Below are 17,266 nucleotides of genomic sequence, written 5' to 3' on the forward strand. Positions count from 1 at the left end.
GAGCTGGTTATTGTACTGGATGTGAAACTGTTCTCATTACAAACAGACTTAGGCCAAAATTCTGCACAGTTGTCAGGGCTTCTGTTGATAGTAGTAAAATCTGTTATGGGCATCATCAGATAGTTAGGCCTCAATGGTCATATTCCACTCTCATTTACCTCAGTGCCACCAGTGTGGTTGACCAGATGTCATGAGAGTAGTATTTGGCCATCAAGAGTTCAGTTTAATAATGTCACCCATTCACATTTCTTATATACTGGTACTATGGAGGGGTCAGTAGTGACTCCATAGTTAAGGTTATGTTGAGTTTTTCCCTTAAAATGTGTGTGAGGGAGCAGAGAAACTGGTGTTCGGCACAGCAGGGGTTAAATAAAACCTTTGGGTTCAGCTAGCCCCACCCCACTAGACCTACAGCCAAGGCTTGCCTGGAGGGGGAGAAAAGAAGGGAGCCTGGCTCAACTGGAGGCTGACTGGCTAGGAGCAGGAGTGCTCTGTCTGCCTGCCTGCCCAAAGGGATGGATTAGTGACCTGCCAGCCAGCGCAGCCACTTGTGCCAAGTAAGGGCTCCCCTGCCAAGGAGAGGCTGCAAATAAGCCCCAGCACTTGGGGCAACTGGACTAGCGGGGCCACGCCCCAAATTGAAGAGACTTGGATGAAGTAGCCCGGGGAAATGGGTCTTGACTTCCCGCTGGGAGGGAGACCCCATCTCCCCTGTTTAGGGGTTGATCTGCACAGGGTCCTGAACTGGGGCCTGGTAGAGAGGGCGGGTCTGGGTCCCCCTACCCCACAGCCTTACAGACCAAAAGGCCAGCAATCTAGCCACTAGGCCACCTGGAAGACACTATCACAATATGATTCAAGTCCCACAGTTTACTGGCTGAATGCAGCTTGAGTGTGACTGGTGAGGAATTGGATGTGTACTAATTGGGTGGTCATTTGTTGAAAGTGAAAGGGAGTTTGTTGTGGAGATGCCTGTGTTTGACTGTTACAATGTTTGGCAGGTAAAGCCTTTGAACAGAGCTTGGTACGGATGTTAGGGTTGGTTGAACTGGGGATTTCCTTGATTTTTAATGACTGTATTAAACAAAAATGCACTTGTGCAACCTTTATTCCAAGTTAACAATATTTTGTGTGAAACGTTATTAGAAGAGTTTCAATCTGTAGATCATGATTTATCTAGTTATAAGAATGATTTACAGCAGTAACAGCTAATGTGAACAGGTTTTCCCTTCTGCGAAGTAATTCTGCTTAACTTCAAAATTTCAGTGGCATGCTACAGTATAATGACATTTCAGTTTCTAATGAGTAAATAAAGATTTTATATACACCTTTGATCAATATATATATTAAACGTTCCCCTCTTCCCCGCAAATAGCCATGCCAGATAAGTTGCAGCAATTATTTTACAGCCATGCGTGCTGTGAAATCTGTCTATTCTGGTACTTTTCCTAAGCACTAAGACTTTTCAAGGCATTCAAGGCATTCCAGCCTGCTGCATTAAACGCAGTGTGACAGATATGGCCAACATTAAAGCCAAATGTCGAAAACAAGATTTATGAGGTTGAAAAAATTAGGTTTGTTTTGTCTGGAGAAGAGAAGACTGAGAGGGGACATAACAACAGTTTTCAAATACATAAAAGATTGTTACGAGGAGGAGGGTGAAAAATTGTTCTCATTAACCTCTGAGGATAGGACAAGAAGCAATGGGCTTAAATTGCCACTAGGGAGGTTTAAGGTGGACAGTCAAAAAAAAAAGTCTAACTGTCAAGGTAGTTAAGTACTGGAACAAATTGCCTAGGGAGGCTGTGGAATCTCCATCATTGGAGGTTTTGAAGACAGTTTAAACAAACACCTGTCAGGAATGCTGTAGTTATTATGTGGTCCTGTCTTGAGTGCAAGGGACTGGACTAGATGACCTATTGAGGTCCCTTCCAGTCCTACACTTCTATGATTCTAACATGTCCAATTTTAATTTCACCTAGCATATATTCATAGGGCCAGACTGTGATCCTCTTATTCTGTCTCAGATTGAGGTCTCAGTAGAGGAAGTTTTAGAACAAATTGATAAGTTAAACAGTAATAATTCATCAGGACCAAGTGGTATTCTCCCAAGAGTTCTGAAGAAATTCAAATATAAAATTGCGGAACTACTAACTAGTAACCTATCATTTAACCTATCATTTAAATCAGCCTCTGTACCTGAAGAGAGTTAGCTAATGTAATGCCAATTTTTTAAAAAAGACTCCACAGGCGATCCTGGCAATTACAGGGTGGTAAGCCTAACTTCAGTACCAGGAAAATTGGATGAAACTATAATAAAGAACAGAATTATTAGACACATAGATAAACAGAATATGTTGGGGAAAATTCAGCATGGCTTTTTAGAGAAATCATGCCTCACTAATCTATTAGAATTTTGTGAGTGTGTCAACAAGCATGTTGACAAGGGTGATCCAGTGGATATAGTTTATTTGAACTTTCAGAAAGCCTTTGATAAGATTCCTCACCAAAGGCTCTTAAGAAAATTCAGCAGTCATGGGATAAAAGGGAAGGTCTTCTCATGGATCAGTAACTGGTTAAAAGATAGGAAACAAAGGGTAGGAGCAAATTGTCAATTTTCACAATGGAGAGACATAAATAATGCCTCTCCACCCCCCGCGCAAAAAAGGATCTGTATAGGGACTAGTGCTGTACAGCATATTCATAAATGATCTGGAAAAGGGGGTGAACAGTGAGTGGGCAAAGTTGCAGATGATACAGAGTACTCAAGATAGTTAAGTCCAAAGCAGACTGCAAAGAGTTATAAAGAGATCTCACTAAATTGGGTGAAGGAGCAACAAAATGGTAGATAAAATCCAATGTTGATAAGTGCAAAGTAATACACATGGGAAAAAATAATCCCAACTATACGTATTCAGTGATGGGGTCTAAATTAACTATTACCCCTCAAGAAAGAGATCTAGGAGTCATTGTGGATACTTTTCTGAAAGCATCTCTCTTTGTGCAGCAGAAGTCAAAAAGGCTAACACGAGTGTTAGGAACCATTAGGAAAGGGATAGATAATAAAACAGAAAATATCATAATGCCACTATATTAGTCCATGGTACGCCCACACCTTGAATACTGTGTACAGTTCTGTTGCCACACCTCAAAAAAGATATAGTAGAATTGGAAAAGATATAGAAAGGACAACAGAAATTATCAAGGGTATGGAATAACTTCTGTACAAGGAGAGATTAAAATGAGTGGCACTATTCAGCTTGGAAAAGAGGCAACTAAGGGGGTATATGATAGAGGTCTATAAAATCATGAATAGTGTGAAGAAAGTGAATACTGCCAGCAGATCGAGGGACATGATCATTCCCCTCTATTCGACACTGGTGAGGCCTCATCTGGAATACTGTGTCCAGTTTTGGGCCCCACACTACAAGAAGGATGTGGAAAAATTGGAAAGAGTCCAGCGGAGGGCAACAAAAATAATTAGGGGACTGGAACACATGACTTATGAGAAGAGGCTGAGGGAACTGGGATTGTTTAGTCTGCAGAAGAGAAGAATGAGGGGGGATTTGATAGCTGCTTTCAACTACCTGAAAGGGGGTTCCAAAGAGGATGGATCTAAACTGTTTTCATTGGTAGCTGATGACAGAACAAGGAGTAACGGTCTCAAGTTGCAGTGGGGGAGGTTTAGGTTGTATATTAGGAAAAACTTTTTCACTAGGAGGGTGGTGAAACACTGGAATGTGTTACCTAGGGAGGTGGTGGAATCTCCTTCCTTAGAAGTTTTTAAGGTCAGGCTTGACAAAGCCCTGGCTGGGATGGTTTAGTTGGGGATTGGTCCTGCTTTGAGCAGGGGGTTGGACTAGATGACCACCTGAGGTCCCTTCCAACCCTGATATTCTATGATTCTATGAATAAGGAAGTGTTATTTATCCCTTCACATAACACAAGAAGCAGGGGTCACCCAATGAAATTATTAGGCAGCAGGGTTAAAACAAACAAAAGGAAGTATTTCTTCGTACATCACAGAGTCATCTTGTAGAATTCATTGCCTGGGGATATTGTGAAGGCCAAAAGTATAACTGGGTTCAAAAAAGAATTAGGTAAGTTTATGGAGGTTGGGTCCATCAATGGCTAGTAGCCAAGATGGTCAGGGATGCAACCCAATGCTCCAGGTGTCCCTAAACCTCTTACTTGCAGAAGCTGGGACTGGACAACGAGATGGATCACTCAAAAATTGCCCTGTTCTGTTCATTCCCTCTGAAGCATCTGGCACTAGCTGCTGTCAGGAGGCAGGATACTAGGCTAGAGGGATCCTTGGTCTGATCCAGTGTGGTCGTTCTTATGTTTATGTTCTTTCATATACTTATTTAGATTTGTACAAAAATAAGAACGGTGACTTTATTCCCTAAATAGTCCCAATGACTTGTGCTGTAAGGTGCTACTCATCACAAGTGAGGATATTCCAGTCTGGTCCACATTGATTTTTTAATCTGGTATTTTCTATTCATCTGTAACTCAAGATGTCCATTTAGGAATACTTGGTTGGACTTCTACATGTAGAATGTCCATCTGCCCTTTTAGACCAAGAATCTCTCATTTAATATGCCACATCTTGGCAGGTAGCGCAAGGGGAAAATCAGCTTGTGACCAGGTTGCTCCTGGTCTCGCAACAACCTACGGCTATGTCTCCAGTTGGGTGCAAAGATAAAGGGTTTTATTTGGCTGTCAGTCCCCTCATGAAGGACACCCCCTGCAGCAATCTTACTCAGCAAGTCACTGGTAGTAAATCAGAATAATAGTCCCACATCAGAGCTACCTGCCCTCATACTGGCACAGTCTCTGGTCGGTCCCTGGTCCCAGGCACAGTCTCTGGTCAGTCCCTGGTCCCAGGCACAGTCTCTGGTCGGTCCCTGGTCCTAGGCACAGTCTCTGGTCAGTCCCTGGCCCCAGCCAGGCCTCTCTCACAGAGTGGGAGCAGGAAGTCCGCTCTCCCTCCCATCCAGTTCCCACATAGGTTGGGTTCTCCCCTTTGAGCCTCTCCCTCCAAGGTGTAGCGGGGCAGGGCTGACTGAGCCCACAGCAGTTCATTAACCCTTTCCAGGCCAGTGTGGGGTTTGTCTATGTCATCACACAAATCAACATAGTCATTGCTGACAACTGAAAGACAGTGGCCCAGATTTTCAAAAGAGCCTACTTACAGTGGGTGCCACAGTTTTCGGGTGCCCAACTTGAGATAGTTCTGGTCTAAATTTCATTGATGTGGATCGCCCACAGCTTCCACTAAAGCCAGTGGAAACTGTATGTGTTCAGCACTTCTACCAATCAGACCAAAGGCATCTCAGATTGAGCACCCAGAACACTTTTGAATCTGTTGGCCCAATACCTAACAATGAACCTGATTCCATAACCCATACTCAAACTGAGTACCAGTAGCAAAGTACACAGGATTAGGCCTAGTGATACCACAACCTATTGGTTGCTAATGTCTGAGCAATACTAGACTTACACCACCCCTATCCTGGGCCAATACGTGACAAAATGCTTTCACAACATTACTTCATGAAGAATCTTGATCTTGACCTAAAGAGGTAAATGCAAATACCTTTTCGGTGCTGGGTTATTATTGTTGAGTAATTCCTTAAACAAAGAAATAAAAATGTAGCAATCCTTGAGGGAAAAAAATACCTATAGCTGTTGAAACTGCTGAGTAAATCAGAGGACAAACTAAAAATAGAGGCATGACATCAGCTTAATTATTATTAATATTTGTGTGTCTATAGCACCTGTCATCTGAGCACCACAAACCACAGCACAAACAATAAGTAAGACTCACTGCACTGTTGTCAGATAGGTAACTATTATTACACCTTTTTTTCAAATTAGTAGAAAGTAGCACAGAAAGGCTGAGTGATTTGCTCATGGTACCTGAGTCAGTGGCTTAGTCATTGTTCTAACTAGTCGACTTTATGTCATATCTGGTTGTGAATTTGTTGCTCAATAAGACTTAAACTTGTATCTCTCTGTCTTTTTTTTTTAAATGTATTTTTCTAGATACCAAGCCCAGATGAGGGGTTTAAAGGCAAATCGCTTTATGAGAGCTGGTATGAAAAAAACCCGTCAACAGAATATAAAGATGTCCCCAGGTAAGTGACAAAGGGTATGTGCAGAAGTTAGTGTAGGTTGCAAAATAGGGTTTTTTTGTATTTTTAGCCACATGGAAAGCTGAACTCTTAAAAGAAATAGTGGGGCAGATCCTCAGAACCGGTGTAATTGTCAAAGATCCATGGACTTGCGATAATTTACACCAGCTGTGACTCTGTCCCCATACTCAGAATTGGAGGAATTACATATGACAGAGTAAATTGTCAGTATAGCAGGGCTTTAGCCACACGATTCCTCATAGGTTCCAGGATGCGTCTAACTCCCAAGGAAACCACAGCTAAAATGGGATTATCTGCTTCCAAAACATTTGTGGGTATGGTGTCAATTACAACATAGCCCATCTGGGGTTGAAGTCAGAGCTAAGTGTAATTGTTCTATGTTTAGAAGTAGGAAGCAGCATTTTATTGTCATTTTAGCCTTTTTTCCGAGAAAGCATAACTAGTGTGTGAAAAGAAACAAAAAGAAAAGGAGTACTTGTGGCACCTTAGAGACTAACCAATTTATTTGAGCTACAGCTCACTTCATCGGATGCATACCGTGGGTATGAGCTGTAGCTCACGAAAGCTTATGCTCAAATAAATTGGTTAGTCTCTAAGGTGCCACAAGTACTCCTTTTCTTTTTGCGAATACAGACTAACACGGCTGTTACTCTGAAACCTGAAAAGAAACAGTGATCCTTATTGTTATAGGTTTAGCAGTCCTTGGACTCTGCATTTTATTCAGTGCCTGGAGGAAGTAAAACTAGCCAGAATTTTTTGGAGCTGGTGTTTTGTTTTGTATGGTTTTCTTCAGTCTGGTCACATCAACAATTTTTCATCTTTCTCACTTCATCCTTTCTTTGTGCCTCTCTGAAAGGCAAGGCTCAAGCCCTAGAGCCCCCCATAATCTTCTCGGTAAAGGTCTCTGCAGCTAGCTGGGTAGAGATAGAAATCTTTTCTCAAATGGAAAAAGCCCAGAAGTTAGAGGGAGGTGGATTGGGCCAATACAGCATCATCCCCTACCCTTTACTGCCAACCACATGGAAAGCCTTAGATTCTGTAGCCTAAAGAAGACACTTTGTCTGGGTGAGAATGGGTCAGGGCTGCTTTTTGTAGCAATATCCCCCTTCAGATCTACAGGGATTGCCCCTCATAACATATAATGTTGATCCTGTTAAGTCATGACTAAAAGGTGCTGGGTGATGGGTCTATTCCCCTAGACCTGTCAGATGAGAGGCAGGGATTGACCAGGGTTCAGTAGAGACTCCATGTCAGAGAGGCTCCTAAGTGAGTGAGAATAAGGAATTGGATTTGGAGCCAAATTCTTCCTTGCAGTAACTCCACTGAGTTCCATGTGATGAATCTGGCCCACTGTGAACAGCAGAGTTGCTAGGAGATGCACATGGTGGGTGATAGGCGACTCAGGAATGACAGAGATTATGTTAAGGAGATGTTTGGAGGAAGAGTGTGGTGGGGAATGCCCTGGAATGGGGTGAAATAGGCAAGAGACAGGAGTGGGGAGTTTATTAATAGGATGCTTTGAAACGTACTAAAAATTGTACTTAGATACTTTACTCAAGATTTGTTCCCTTTTCTTGTCAAAAGAATAAATAAGCTGGGTTCTGGCAATGACTTTGAAGTCTTTTTTCAGCGGCTTGGCATTGCTTCAGGCAGAGCACGTTACAGCAAAAACTGGGTAAGTCTGTCATCACACTGTCTCATCACTGTCCCTCATAACCCACTGAATTCCATCAGCTGGGATTCAACAATTATAAGCTCTTTGGGTCTGGGACTGCCTTTTTGTTCTCTGTTTGTACAGAGCCTAGCACAATGGGATCCTGCTTCAGGACTGGGGTGCCTGGATGTTACCGCAATAATTCATACATAGTGATAATAATAACTGTGAACTTGGCATGAACCAACGGAAACATAAAGGCATTTAGTTCAAAGTAAATGACAGGGTAATGGCACAGAATTGTTTATGGCCAGTTGCTCTAAGAAAGCTTTGAATGCTGAAGTGATTTTTTTTACAATCATGATGGCTTTGATTCTTTCTGTGTCCACATTGAGAGACATGCGCAATTACAATAAGATAACAAGTCACAGTCTATTAAGCAAGGTCTTCCCCTATGAAGAGGAGTATTGAAAATATGAACAAAGAGGATTGCTGTGACCCAGGCACACAAAAGGGAATGTTTTGCAGCATAGTTAAGCTGTCCAAACCAGCATTATAAGTAACACATTTTTTCATTCTTTTTTTTTTTTTTTTCAGAGAGTGGAAAAATACAGTGGCTACCCAGTTTACCACAGTGTCTATGAGACCTATGAGATTGTGGAGAGATTTTATGATCCGACTTTTAAGAATCACCTGACAGTGGCACAGGTACGAGGTGGGCTGGTATTTGAACTGGCCGACTCCGTGGTCCTTCCCTTTGACTGCAGAGATTATGCAGAGGCTTTAAGAAACTATGCTCAAGTCATCTATAATTTGTCAAAGAATCATCAAATGGAACTGATGACATACAGTGTGTCGTTTGGTATGTACCACCCTCCACCAGACCCTTCCTCTTATTATTATTATCTGTATCGTGATAGCATGTAGGATCCCCAGTCATGAACCATTATGCTAGGTGCTGTACAAACAGAACAAAACTAGTCCCTGCCCCCAAGAAGATTACAATCTAATTAAAATAATGATTTTATTTTGATTTTTTTAAAAAGCAACCATGTGCCTAATTGCACTAGACTCTTTTGAATATCAGTTAAAATAAACCTCTAATAATACAAAAGGCCCAGCCCCCATTATGAAATGCAACCATACAATCAGAGCAAATGAATAAACAAACCCCCATTCTCTACAGGTCACTACCCATAGCCAGACATCCAGAGAAATAAGTGGGCTTTGCACTGTGGCCCTGAAGGTCAACAATTGTACGCTAATCTCAACAAATCAGGGGGAATGAATTACAAAGTTGAGTGGCCAACTCTTGTGGTTTTTATCACGGGTCTCATTATATTTGGTGTTTTTCTCAAAGCTCCATTTGCTGTCATCACATGACAATGGGGGAAATCTCAACTTTCATTTGAAATAAAAAGTAAGTCTCTAGCCCTGATGGTTGCTGAGAAATCTTGAAAAAGCTACTCCTAAAAGCTCGAACACCAGAAAACAAAGTGATTACAAGATTGATTGCTCAAAAAAACCCAACCCTCATGATTGGTTTTAAAATCTCATGATTGTGGGGGCTGACTCAAGATTTTTGAACTCTTGGGGTTGGAAATACTGAGGGTCCCTCACAGGAAAAAAACCCCACTGCCAGCAGCCGTCTCCTGCTTAAATTAAGCACCATGCCCAAGGAATCTTAAATCCTGTCCTGCATTGCCCTTTGCCTATCTTCAGTGGAGCCAGGATTTCACCCTGCAGACTCATAGATAGGCATTTCTGTGGGATGGAAAAGGAGTCACCACCTGGGCAGGCAGTTTCCATACCCCAATGCCCCTCCTGGTTGCAATGTTTGGAGATACAAATATACGCTACCCAAGCTGCAATGCAGCCCATAAAGCCAAATTAGTGCAGGTAATAGGAGCGACTGCAGTGCTTTGCACCAATTAAACTCTTGCTGATAAAATGCAAGGAATACATTTGTAGTGCCAAAATGACTCACCTGTACGAGAAGGGAAATACTCTATACTGGCATAAGGCACCTTTATAACTGTGTTCACACTTGGACTGGTTCTGGTATAATTATACTGGTACAAAATCCGTGTGTGGACTAGGCCTTATTTATTTTGGTAAATAATTCTTCAGATAACCCAACACAAAAACAAAACCTCTCCCACATCTTCATGTGAGCTCTGTCAGCGGGCATGTGCAATCATGTGATAGTGAGGACATTTTTGCTGTTTGAGTGTCTGAACTGTACACACATACACACACTTCAGTTTGCCATTTGTGCTATGAGAATTAACATGATCATGTTGGTTCATTGCCAAAAGCTAAACAGAACTCAAGGTTAAGCTCTTTCTTCCCCATCTCTGCAGACTCTCTCTTTTCTGCTGCAAAGAATTTTACAGAAGCTGCCATTGACTTTCACAGGAGACTGCAGCAAGTAGACATCAATAAGTAAGTTCTACAGGTTCCTTAGCCATCCAAATAGTTAAATTTGTCAGGCCTAATGGGGCAGCCTTCACTCATGCTATGAGCACTTATATAAACTATCTCATTAACAAGTGCCCACTAATGGGCGTGAGGGTTGTACCAATTATGTCCCTTTAAGGGTTATAATAATCAGGTCACCGTTAAAGTCTTCTGTTACACTTATAGTGCCAGATTCTCGTTTACACTAATGTCCCTTTCTGCCACTCATGGTCTCATTTTCTGACCCACAGCCAGAGTGGTGAAACGGGGCCTTACTGCAAATGAGAAGCAGATCCAGAATAGATAGTTGTTGGCCTTTTAATGGTGGCTGTTCTGAATTTAAATAAATTACAGCATTTGACTTATTTATACGAATTTGTGTGATGATCATCTCTTTAGTACCAGGACTGCTCACAGGGCTAAAGATGCAAGATACTAACTCTAAAAGGCTGCTGATTTCAACGTAGCATGCTGATGTATGCCCGCTGAGGATCTGGGCCCAATATTAAAGCTGGGTGTAATTGGTCAGCTGTTTCTTTTACATCCCATTTGCACATAAAAATGTTGCGGCTTTCTTAGTTCTCTCTTTTCTTTCTTATTTTGATTTTTGTAGCACCTCTCCCTAACCCTAGGAACATGAATTTCTGTTAGTTATCAGTCATAAGGCTTACACTTTAAGATTCACCCTTTGCAAATGGCTGGATTGTTTTTATTTAGCTGGTTGGTTGGTTTTTGTTTTTTTTCTGAATCACTGAAATACATCAGTACAAACCAATGAACTCTACCTAAACTTTGTTTCAGCATTTTTAAAAAAAATGCTTGGTGTCTTTTTTTAAGATCAGAACGCTAATTATTATCATTATGAATCATTCCATATGGCAAATAGTTTTCTATGTGTTGTTGAATGTTCCAACACAATATCAAATGGGATACCTCAGTTCCAGAGCAATTACATTAACAGAATTTTAGTTGAACTTAAGCCATGACCAAATTCTGCTTTTGTTTATACTGGTGTGAATTTGGAACTGATGACGGTGGAGTTACTCCAGATTTACACTAATGGAGCTGAGATTTTGCCCTAGTGATTCTGCTGCAAAGCTCAGCAGTATGTCATACTGTACACGGGTTTCCAGTCCCATTGGTAAATACATTATTTATTATTTGTCACGCATCAGTAGAGTGCTTGGCGCTGTACAAAACACACAGGTACACATAATCTCTGCTCCTAGAAACTTACATTTAAACAAGCACACAGAACAATTCAGGCAACACAATTCAAGGACCAGCCCAAAAATTATTCTAACATTGCAAAGTTCCTTTTTTAAAAAATGCAGAGGTTTTTTACATATAAAAATACCTGCATTTTTACTGAAGTTGCTTGACTTTGACAGGCTTCATGGAAGAAATGAGTATTAAAAAAAAATTGTATGGCGAGGGAGTGGTTGTCTTGAACATGACACTGGGAGAGAGTTTCAGATATAAGGGGCAGCTTGGGAGAAAGTATTTAATTATCCATTCCTTCTTACAGCACATTCCTTAGCACCTAAGAACAGCCTTACAGAACCTTTGCATTATGTGCCAGATCCTCAGGGTAGATTGATATAGGTCCGTTGACTTCTGTGATTGGCTTCACAGGTGTTAGACTCATTAAATTCTACAAGCTGTGTTTAGATATGTATTGTAAATCTGAAGCTGTGAAAGTTTTAATACAGGATGCACATGTTCAAAGTACTCTGAGGCTAAGATAGTCCTCTGTTGCTTTCTTTTCAGCCCAATCGCTGTAAGATCGTCGAATGATCAGCTCATGTTTTTAGAAAGGGCTTTTATTGATCCTCTTGGTTTACCTGGCAGGCCATTCTACAGGTAGGAAAAGGTTATCTAAAACAAACTTTACTTGTTTTTTGCCTAATAACTCTAAGAAATGTCAACCATTTATGATTTACAGGTATCTGCAGAGTGTGAACAAGAATGGAAAAGTATTATTTAGCACGGGAAAAGGGGGCATAACTAAGAATAATAGGGTAAGAAAAAGAAAGGGAAAAATTAGTCTGAATATTAGGATAAAATTCAGTGATATTGTATAAGGACCTGATCCAAAGGCCATTAAAGTTAACAGGAGTATTTTCACTGATTTCAGTGGGCTTTGGATCAGGTCGTGAGCATTTGATCCTGTTCCCATTAAAGTCCAATCCAAAACCTCAAAGCAATGTAGAATCAAGCCCTAACATTCTCCTAAAAAAAAGAGGGGGGGTGCCCTAACACATGGAACAGTTAACCTTAGACTGATCATAGTGGTACAAAATATAGTGAAAGACCATCACTGCAGTAGTAGGAAAATAGATTTGCTGGTCTCTAACATTTTAACCAAACCATTGAATCTTGTTTTGTGGGCAGACTAGTTGAACCTTCTGTATCCTTCTCTCACTCCAGCATAGTGCAGAACATTCACCTTTCCTGAAAAAAGCAGCCTAGCAAGAGAAAACAGACATTAATATTGACAATCGTTGTACTTTTAACAACTCCTGAATAAATATCTGTCAAGGCCAGTTGTCAAGGTTCCTCCCCCACTCTGAACTCTAGGGTACAGATGTGGGGACCTGCATGAAAATCCTCCTAAGCTTATCTTTACCAGCTTAGGTCAAAACTTCCCCAAGGTACAAAATATTACACCCGTTATCCTTGGAATGGCCGCTACCACCACCAAACTAATACTGGTTACTGGGGAAGAGCTGTTTGGACGCGTCTTTCCCCCAAAAATACTTCCCAAAACCTTGCACCCCACTTCCTGGACAAGGTTTGGTAAAAAGCCTCACCAATTTGGCTAGGTGACTACAGACCCAGACCCTTGGATCTTAAGAACAATGAACAATCCTCCCAACACTTGCACCCCCCCTTTCCTGGGAAATGTTGGATAAAAAGCCTCACCAATTTGCATAGGTGACCACAGACCCAAACCCTTGGATCTGAGAACAATGAAAAAGCATTCAGTTTTTACAAGAAGACTTTTAATAAAAAATAGAAGTAAATAGAAATAAAGAAATCCCCCCTGTAAAATCAGGATGTAGATATCTTACAGGGTAATTAGATTCAAAAACATAGAGAACCCCTCTAGGCAAAACCTTAAGTTACAAAAAAGATACACAGACAGAAATAGTTATTCTATTCAGCACAATTCTTTTCTCAGCCATTTAAAGAAATCATAATCTAACACATACCTAGCTAGATTACTTACTAAAAGTTCTAAGACTCCATTCCTGTTCTGTCCCTGGCAAGAGCAGCATACAGAGAGACACAGACCCTTTGTTTCTCTCCCTCCTCCCAGCTTTTGAAAGTATCTTGTCTCCTCATTGGTCATTTTGGTCAGGTGCCAGCGAGGTTACCTTTAGCTTCTTAACCCTTTACAGGTGAGAGGAGCTTTCCCCTGGCCAGGAGGGATTTCAAAGGGGTTTACCCTTCCCTTTATATTTATGACACGCCCCCCAAATCTCAGCTAGGGTGAAACACTGGCTGGGATTTCTTCCTGGAGCCCTAGGAAAAACAGAGTTAATAAGACACATGCATCTCTAAATATACTACCAAGTACATAAAGACTAACAATATTTTCCACATCTCAAGGACGATTTTAACCAGTTGATTCTGGGAAACTTTCACGGGAGAGTGCATCAGCCACTTTGTTAGAGGCTCCTGAGATGTGTTGGACGTCGAAATCAAAATCTTGGAGAGCTAAACTCCACCGAAGAAGTTTTTTGTTAGTTTCCTTGACGGTGTGAAGCCACTTCAGTGCAGCATGGTCGGTTTGCAGGTGGAAACGCCGTCCCCAAACATATGGGCGTAGCTTTTCCAGAGCACAGACAATGGCGTAACATTCTTTTTCAGTGACTGACCAGTTGCTTTCCCTCTCAGACAGTTTTTTGCTGAGAAACACTACAGGGTGGAATTCTTGATCAGGTCCTTTCTGCATTAAAACTGCTCCCACACCACGCTCGGACGCATCTGTGGTTACAAGGAACGGTTTGTCAAAGTCTGGGGCCCTTAGTACAGGGTCAGACATGAGTGTCGCTTTAAGCTTGTTAAAGGCCTTCTGACACTTTCCGGTCCACTGAACAGCATTTGGCTGTTTCTTTTTGGTTAGGTCTGTCAGTGGGGCAGCGATTTGGCTGTAGTGCGGTACAAATCGTCTGTAATAACCAGCCAAGCCTAAGAAGGCTTGAACCTGTTTCTTTGACTTTGGGACAGGCCACTTTTGGATAGCATCCACTTTGGCCTGTAGGGGGCTGATAGTTCCTTGACCCACCTGGTGGCCAAGGTAAGTCACTCTGTTTAGGCCTATTTGACACTTCTTAGCCTTAACAGTTAGTCCTGCCTCCCTTATGCGCTCAAGGACTTTTTGTAGATGTTCCAGGTGGTCTGCCCAGGAATCCGAAAATATGGCCACATCGTCAAGGTAGGCGACTGCATATTCTCCTAATCCCGCTAGGAGACCATCTACAAGTCTTTGGAAAGTGGCGGGTGCATTTCGCAGCCCGAAAGGGAGTACATTAAATTCATACAGCCCGAGATGTGTGATGAAGGCTGACCTTTCCTTGGCAGATTCATCTAGCGGTACCTGCCAGTACCCCTTGGTTAAGTCCAAGGTAGAGATGAACTGGGCCCGTCCCAGTTTCTCTAATAGTTCATCTGTGCGTGGCATTGGATAGTTGTCTGGGCGAGTTACAGCATTTAGCTTACGGTAGTCCACGCAAAAACGTATTTCCCCATCTGGTTTGGGAACTAGAACCACTGGAGATGCCCATGCACTTTCAGAGGGGCGGATTACCCCCATCTGTAACATATCCTGGATCTCCCGTTCTATAGCAGTTTTAGCTTGAGGAGACACCCGGTAAGGTTGGACCCTAATTGGGTGAGCATTACCTGTGTCAATGGAGTGGTATGCCCGTTCAGTCAGTCCTGGGGTGGCTGAGAACGTTGGCGCGTAGCTAGTGCACAGCTCCTGGATCTGCTGTCGCTGCATACGCCCAAGGGTCATGGAGAGGTTCACCTCTTCCACACCACCAGCACATTTCCCTTCGTAGTAAACACCTTCAGGCCACTCAGCGTCGTCTCCTCCCTGGGCTGTAAACTGACAAACCTTTAATTCTCTGGATCGATTAGAAGAGCTGAGAGGCGGTGGGTTGCTCCGTGCCGCCGTCCAAGCTCTTTGGAGGCTTTCATCTGCTTCCTGTTCGGTCTGGAACTGTTCCCTTGATGCTGGAGACATCAGTTCCTCATGGGATTGTGGACCTAGGCTTGGTCCCTCTGGAAGCGATATAGGGGATGGAGCTGTTTCTGTTGACTGTGAACCGCTCTCCGCTGGTGCACTATGTTGGGATTCAGGCTCCGGCTGAGCCTCTTGGGTCGGGTTATCGGCTGCTGCCAGTTCAGGTTCGGTGGGGCCCTCTGTTGTTGAGGTTGCAAGTACTGGATTCAGTGCTGACACAGGGTCTGGTGTTGGTTGTTCGGCTGGTTCCGGTTCTGGGACTGGTTCCGTCTGGGTCTCTGGGACTGGATCCACTACTGCTGTTGCAGACATTGGCCTGGGGTCCGGGTCCATCACCTCTGACTGGGTCCTGATAGAAGTTTCCGGAACAGAGCTAGGCCTCACGGCTTGTTTAGCCTGGCTGCGGGTGACCGTTCCCACCCTCTTGGCCTGCTTCACATGATTGGCCAAGTCTTCCCCCAACAGCATGGGGATGGGATAATCATCATAGACTGCAAAAGTCCACATTCCTGACCAGCCCTTGTACTGGACAGGCAACTTGGCTGTAGGCAAATTGAAAGAGTTGGACTTGAAGGGTTGAATCGTCACTTGGATCTCTGGGTTGATTAAATTGGGGTCCACTAAGGAAGCATGGATAGCTGACACTTGTGCTCCGGTGTCCCTCCACGCGGTGACCTTCTTCCCGCCCACACTCACAGTTTCCCTCCGCTCCAAGGGTATCTGGGAGGTATCTGGGCCTGTGGACCTCTGGTGTGATTCCGGTGCAATGAACTGTAATCTGTTGGGGTTCTTGGGGCAGTTGGCCTTTACATGCCCCAGCTCGTTACACTTAAAACATCGTCCAGCTGACGGGTCACTGGGGCGAGGAGGGTTGCTGGAGAACGGGGTGGTGGGACGATAAGGGGTCTGGAGGGTTCTTTGGGAGGTAGGTGGGGCTTTGGGCGGCCCCCGGTAATAGGGTGTGGTCTGGGGTGGTCCCTTCTGGTCTCCGCTCCAACTGCGACCAGTTTTCTTCTTCTCTGCCACCTCCACCCATCTGGCTCCAATCTCTCCTGCCTCAATTACAGTTTTGGGTTTCCCATCTAGGATGTATCTTTCTATTTCCTCAGGAACACCCTCTAAGAATTGTTCCATTTGCATTAGGAAGGGCAAATTTACTGGAGATTCAACACTTGCTCCTGATATCCAGGCATCCCAATGTTTCACAATGTGGTAGGCATGTCGGGTAAATGACATGTCTGGTTTCCACCTTAGGGCTCTGAACCTCCAACGAGACTGCTCGGGTGTTATCCCCATTCCGACTCTCGCCTTGGATTTAAACAGTTCATACTTGTTCATGTGTTCTTTAGGCATTTCAGCTGCCACCTCAGCTAAGGGTCCACTGAGCTGCGGCCTCAGCTCTACCATGTATTGGTCAGTAGAGATGTTGTACCCAAGGCAGGCCCTTTCGAAGTTTTCTAAGAAGGCCTCAGTATCATCACCTGCCTTGTAGGTGGGGAACTTTCTGGGATGGGAAGTGGTACCTGGAGAAGGATTGCTAGGGTTTGTTGGTATATTCTGCTGGGCCTTTATCCTCTCTACCTCCTCCACATGCTTCCTCTCTTTTTCCTTCTCCTCCTCCACATGCTTCCTCTCTTTTTCCCTCTCCTCCTCCACATGCTTCCTTGCCTCCATTTCCCTCTTGTGGGCAGCCTCTTGGTGTTGTTCTGCCTCCCTTTCTTGTTCCTTCTTCAG

The 17,266-nt window shown here is 43.3% G+C and overlaps 1 protein-coding gene across 3 annotated transcripts in view; it reads left to right on the forward strand.

The window, feature by feature from the left end:
• The window catches only part of LOC125632972 (glutamate carboxypeptidase 2-like), a 59,857-nt gene that overhangs the window by 35,995 nt on the left and 6,596 nt on the right, over nucleotides 1-17,266 (forward strand). For 2 of the 3 annotated variants that reach the window (XM_048841989.2, XM_048841998.2), the window contains exons 14-18: nucleotides 6,052-6,143; nucleotides 7,746-7,836; nucleotides 8,413-8,677; nucleotides 10,179-10,260; nucleotides 12,046-12,138. In XM_048841989.2, the coding sequence (XP_048697946.2) occupies nucleotides 6,052-6,143; nucleotides 7,746-7,836; nucleotides 8,413-8,677; nucleotides 10,179-10,260; nucleotides 12,046-12,138 (623 nt within the window). The remainder of the gene's footprint in view (nucleotides 1-6,051; nucleotides 6,144-7,745; nucleotides 7,837-8,412; nucleotides 8,678-10,178; nucleotides 10,261-12,045; nucleotides 12,139-17,266) is intronic. The other variant, XR_007355454.2, reaches the window with a different exon arrangement.

The sequence above is a fragment of the Caretta caretta genome, chromosome 1 (assembly GCF_965140235.1).
Source record: "Caretta caretta isolate rCarCar2 chromosome 1, rCarCar1.hap1, whole genome shotgun sequence".
Lineage (NCBI taxonomy): Eukaryota > Metazoa > Chordata > Testudines > Cheloniidae > Caretta > Caretta caretta.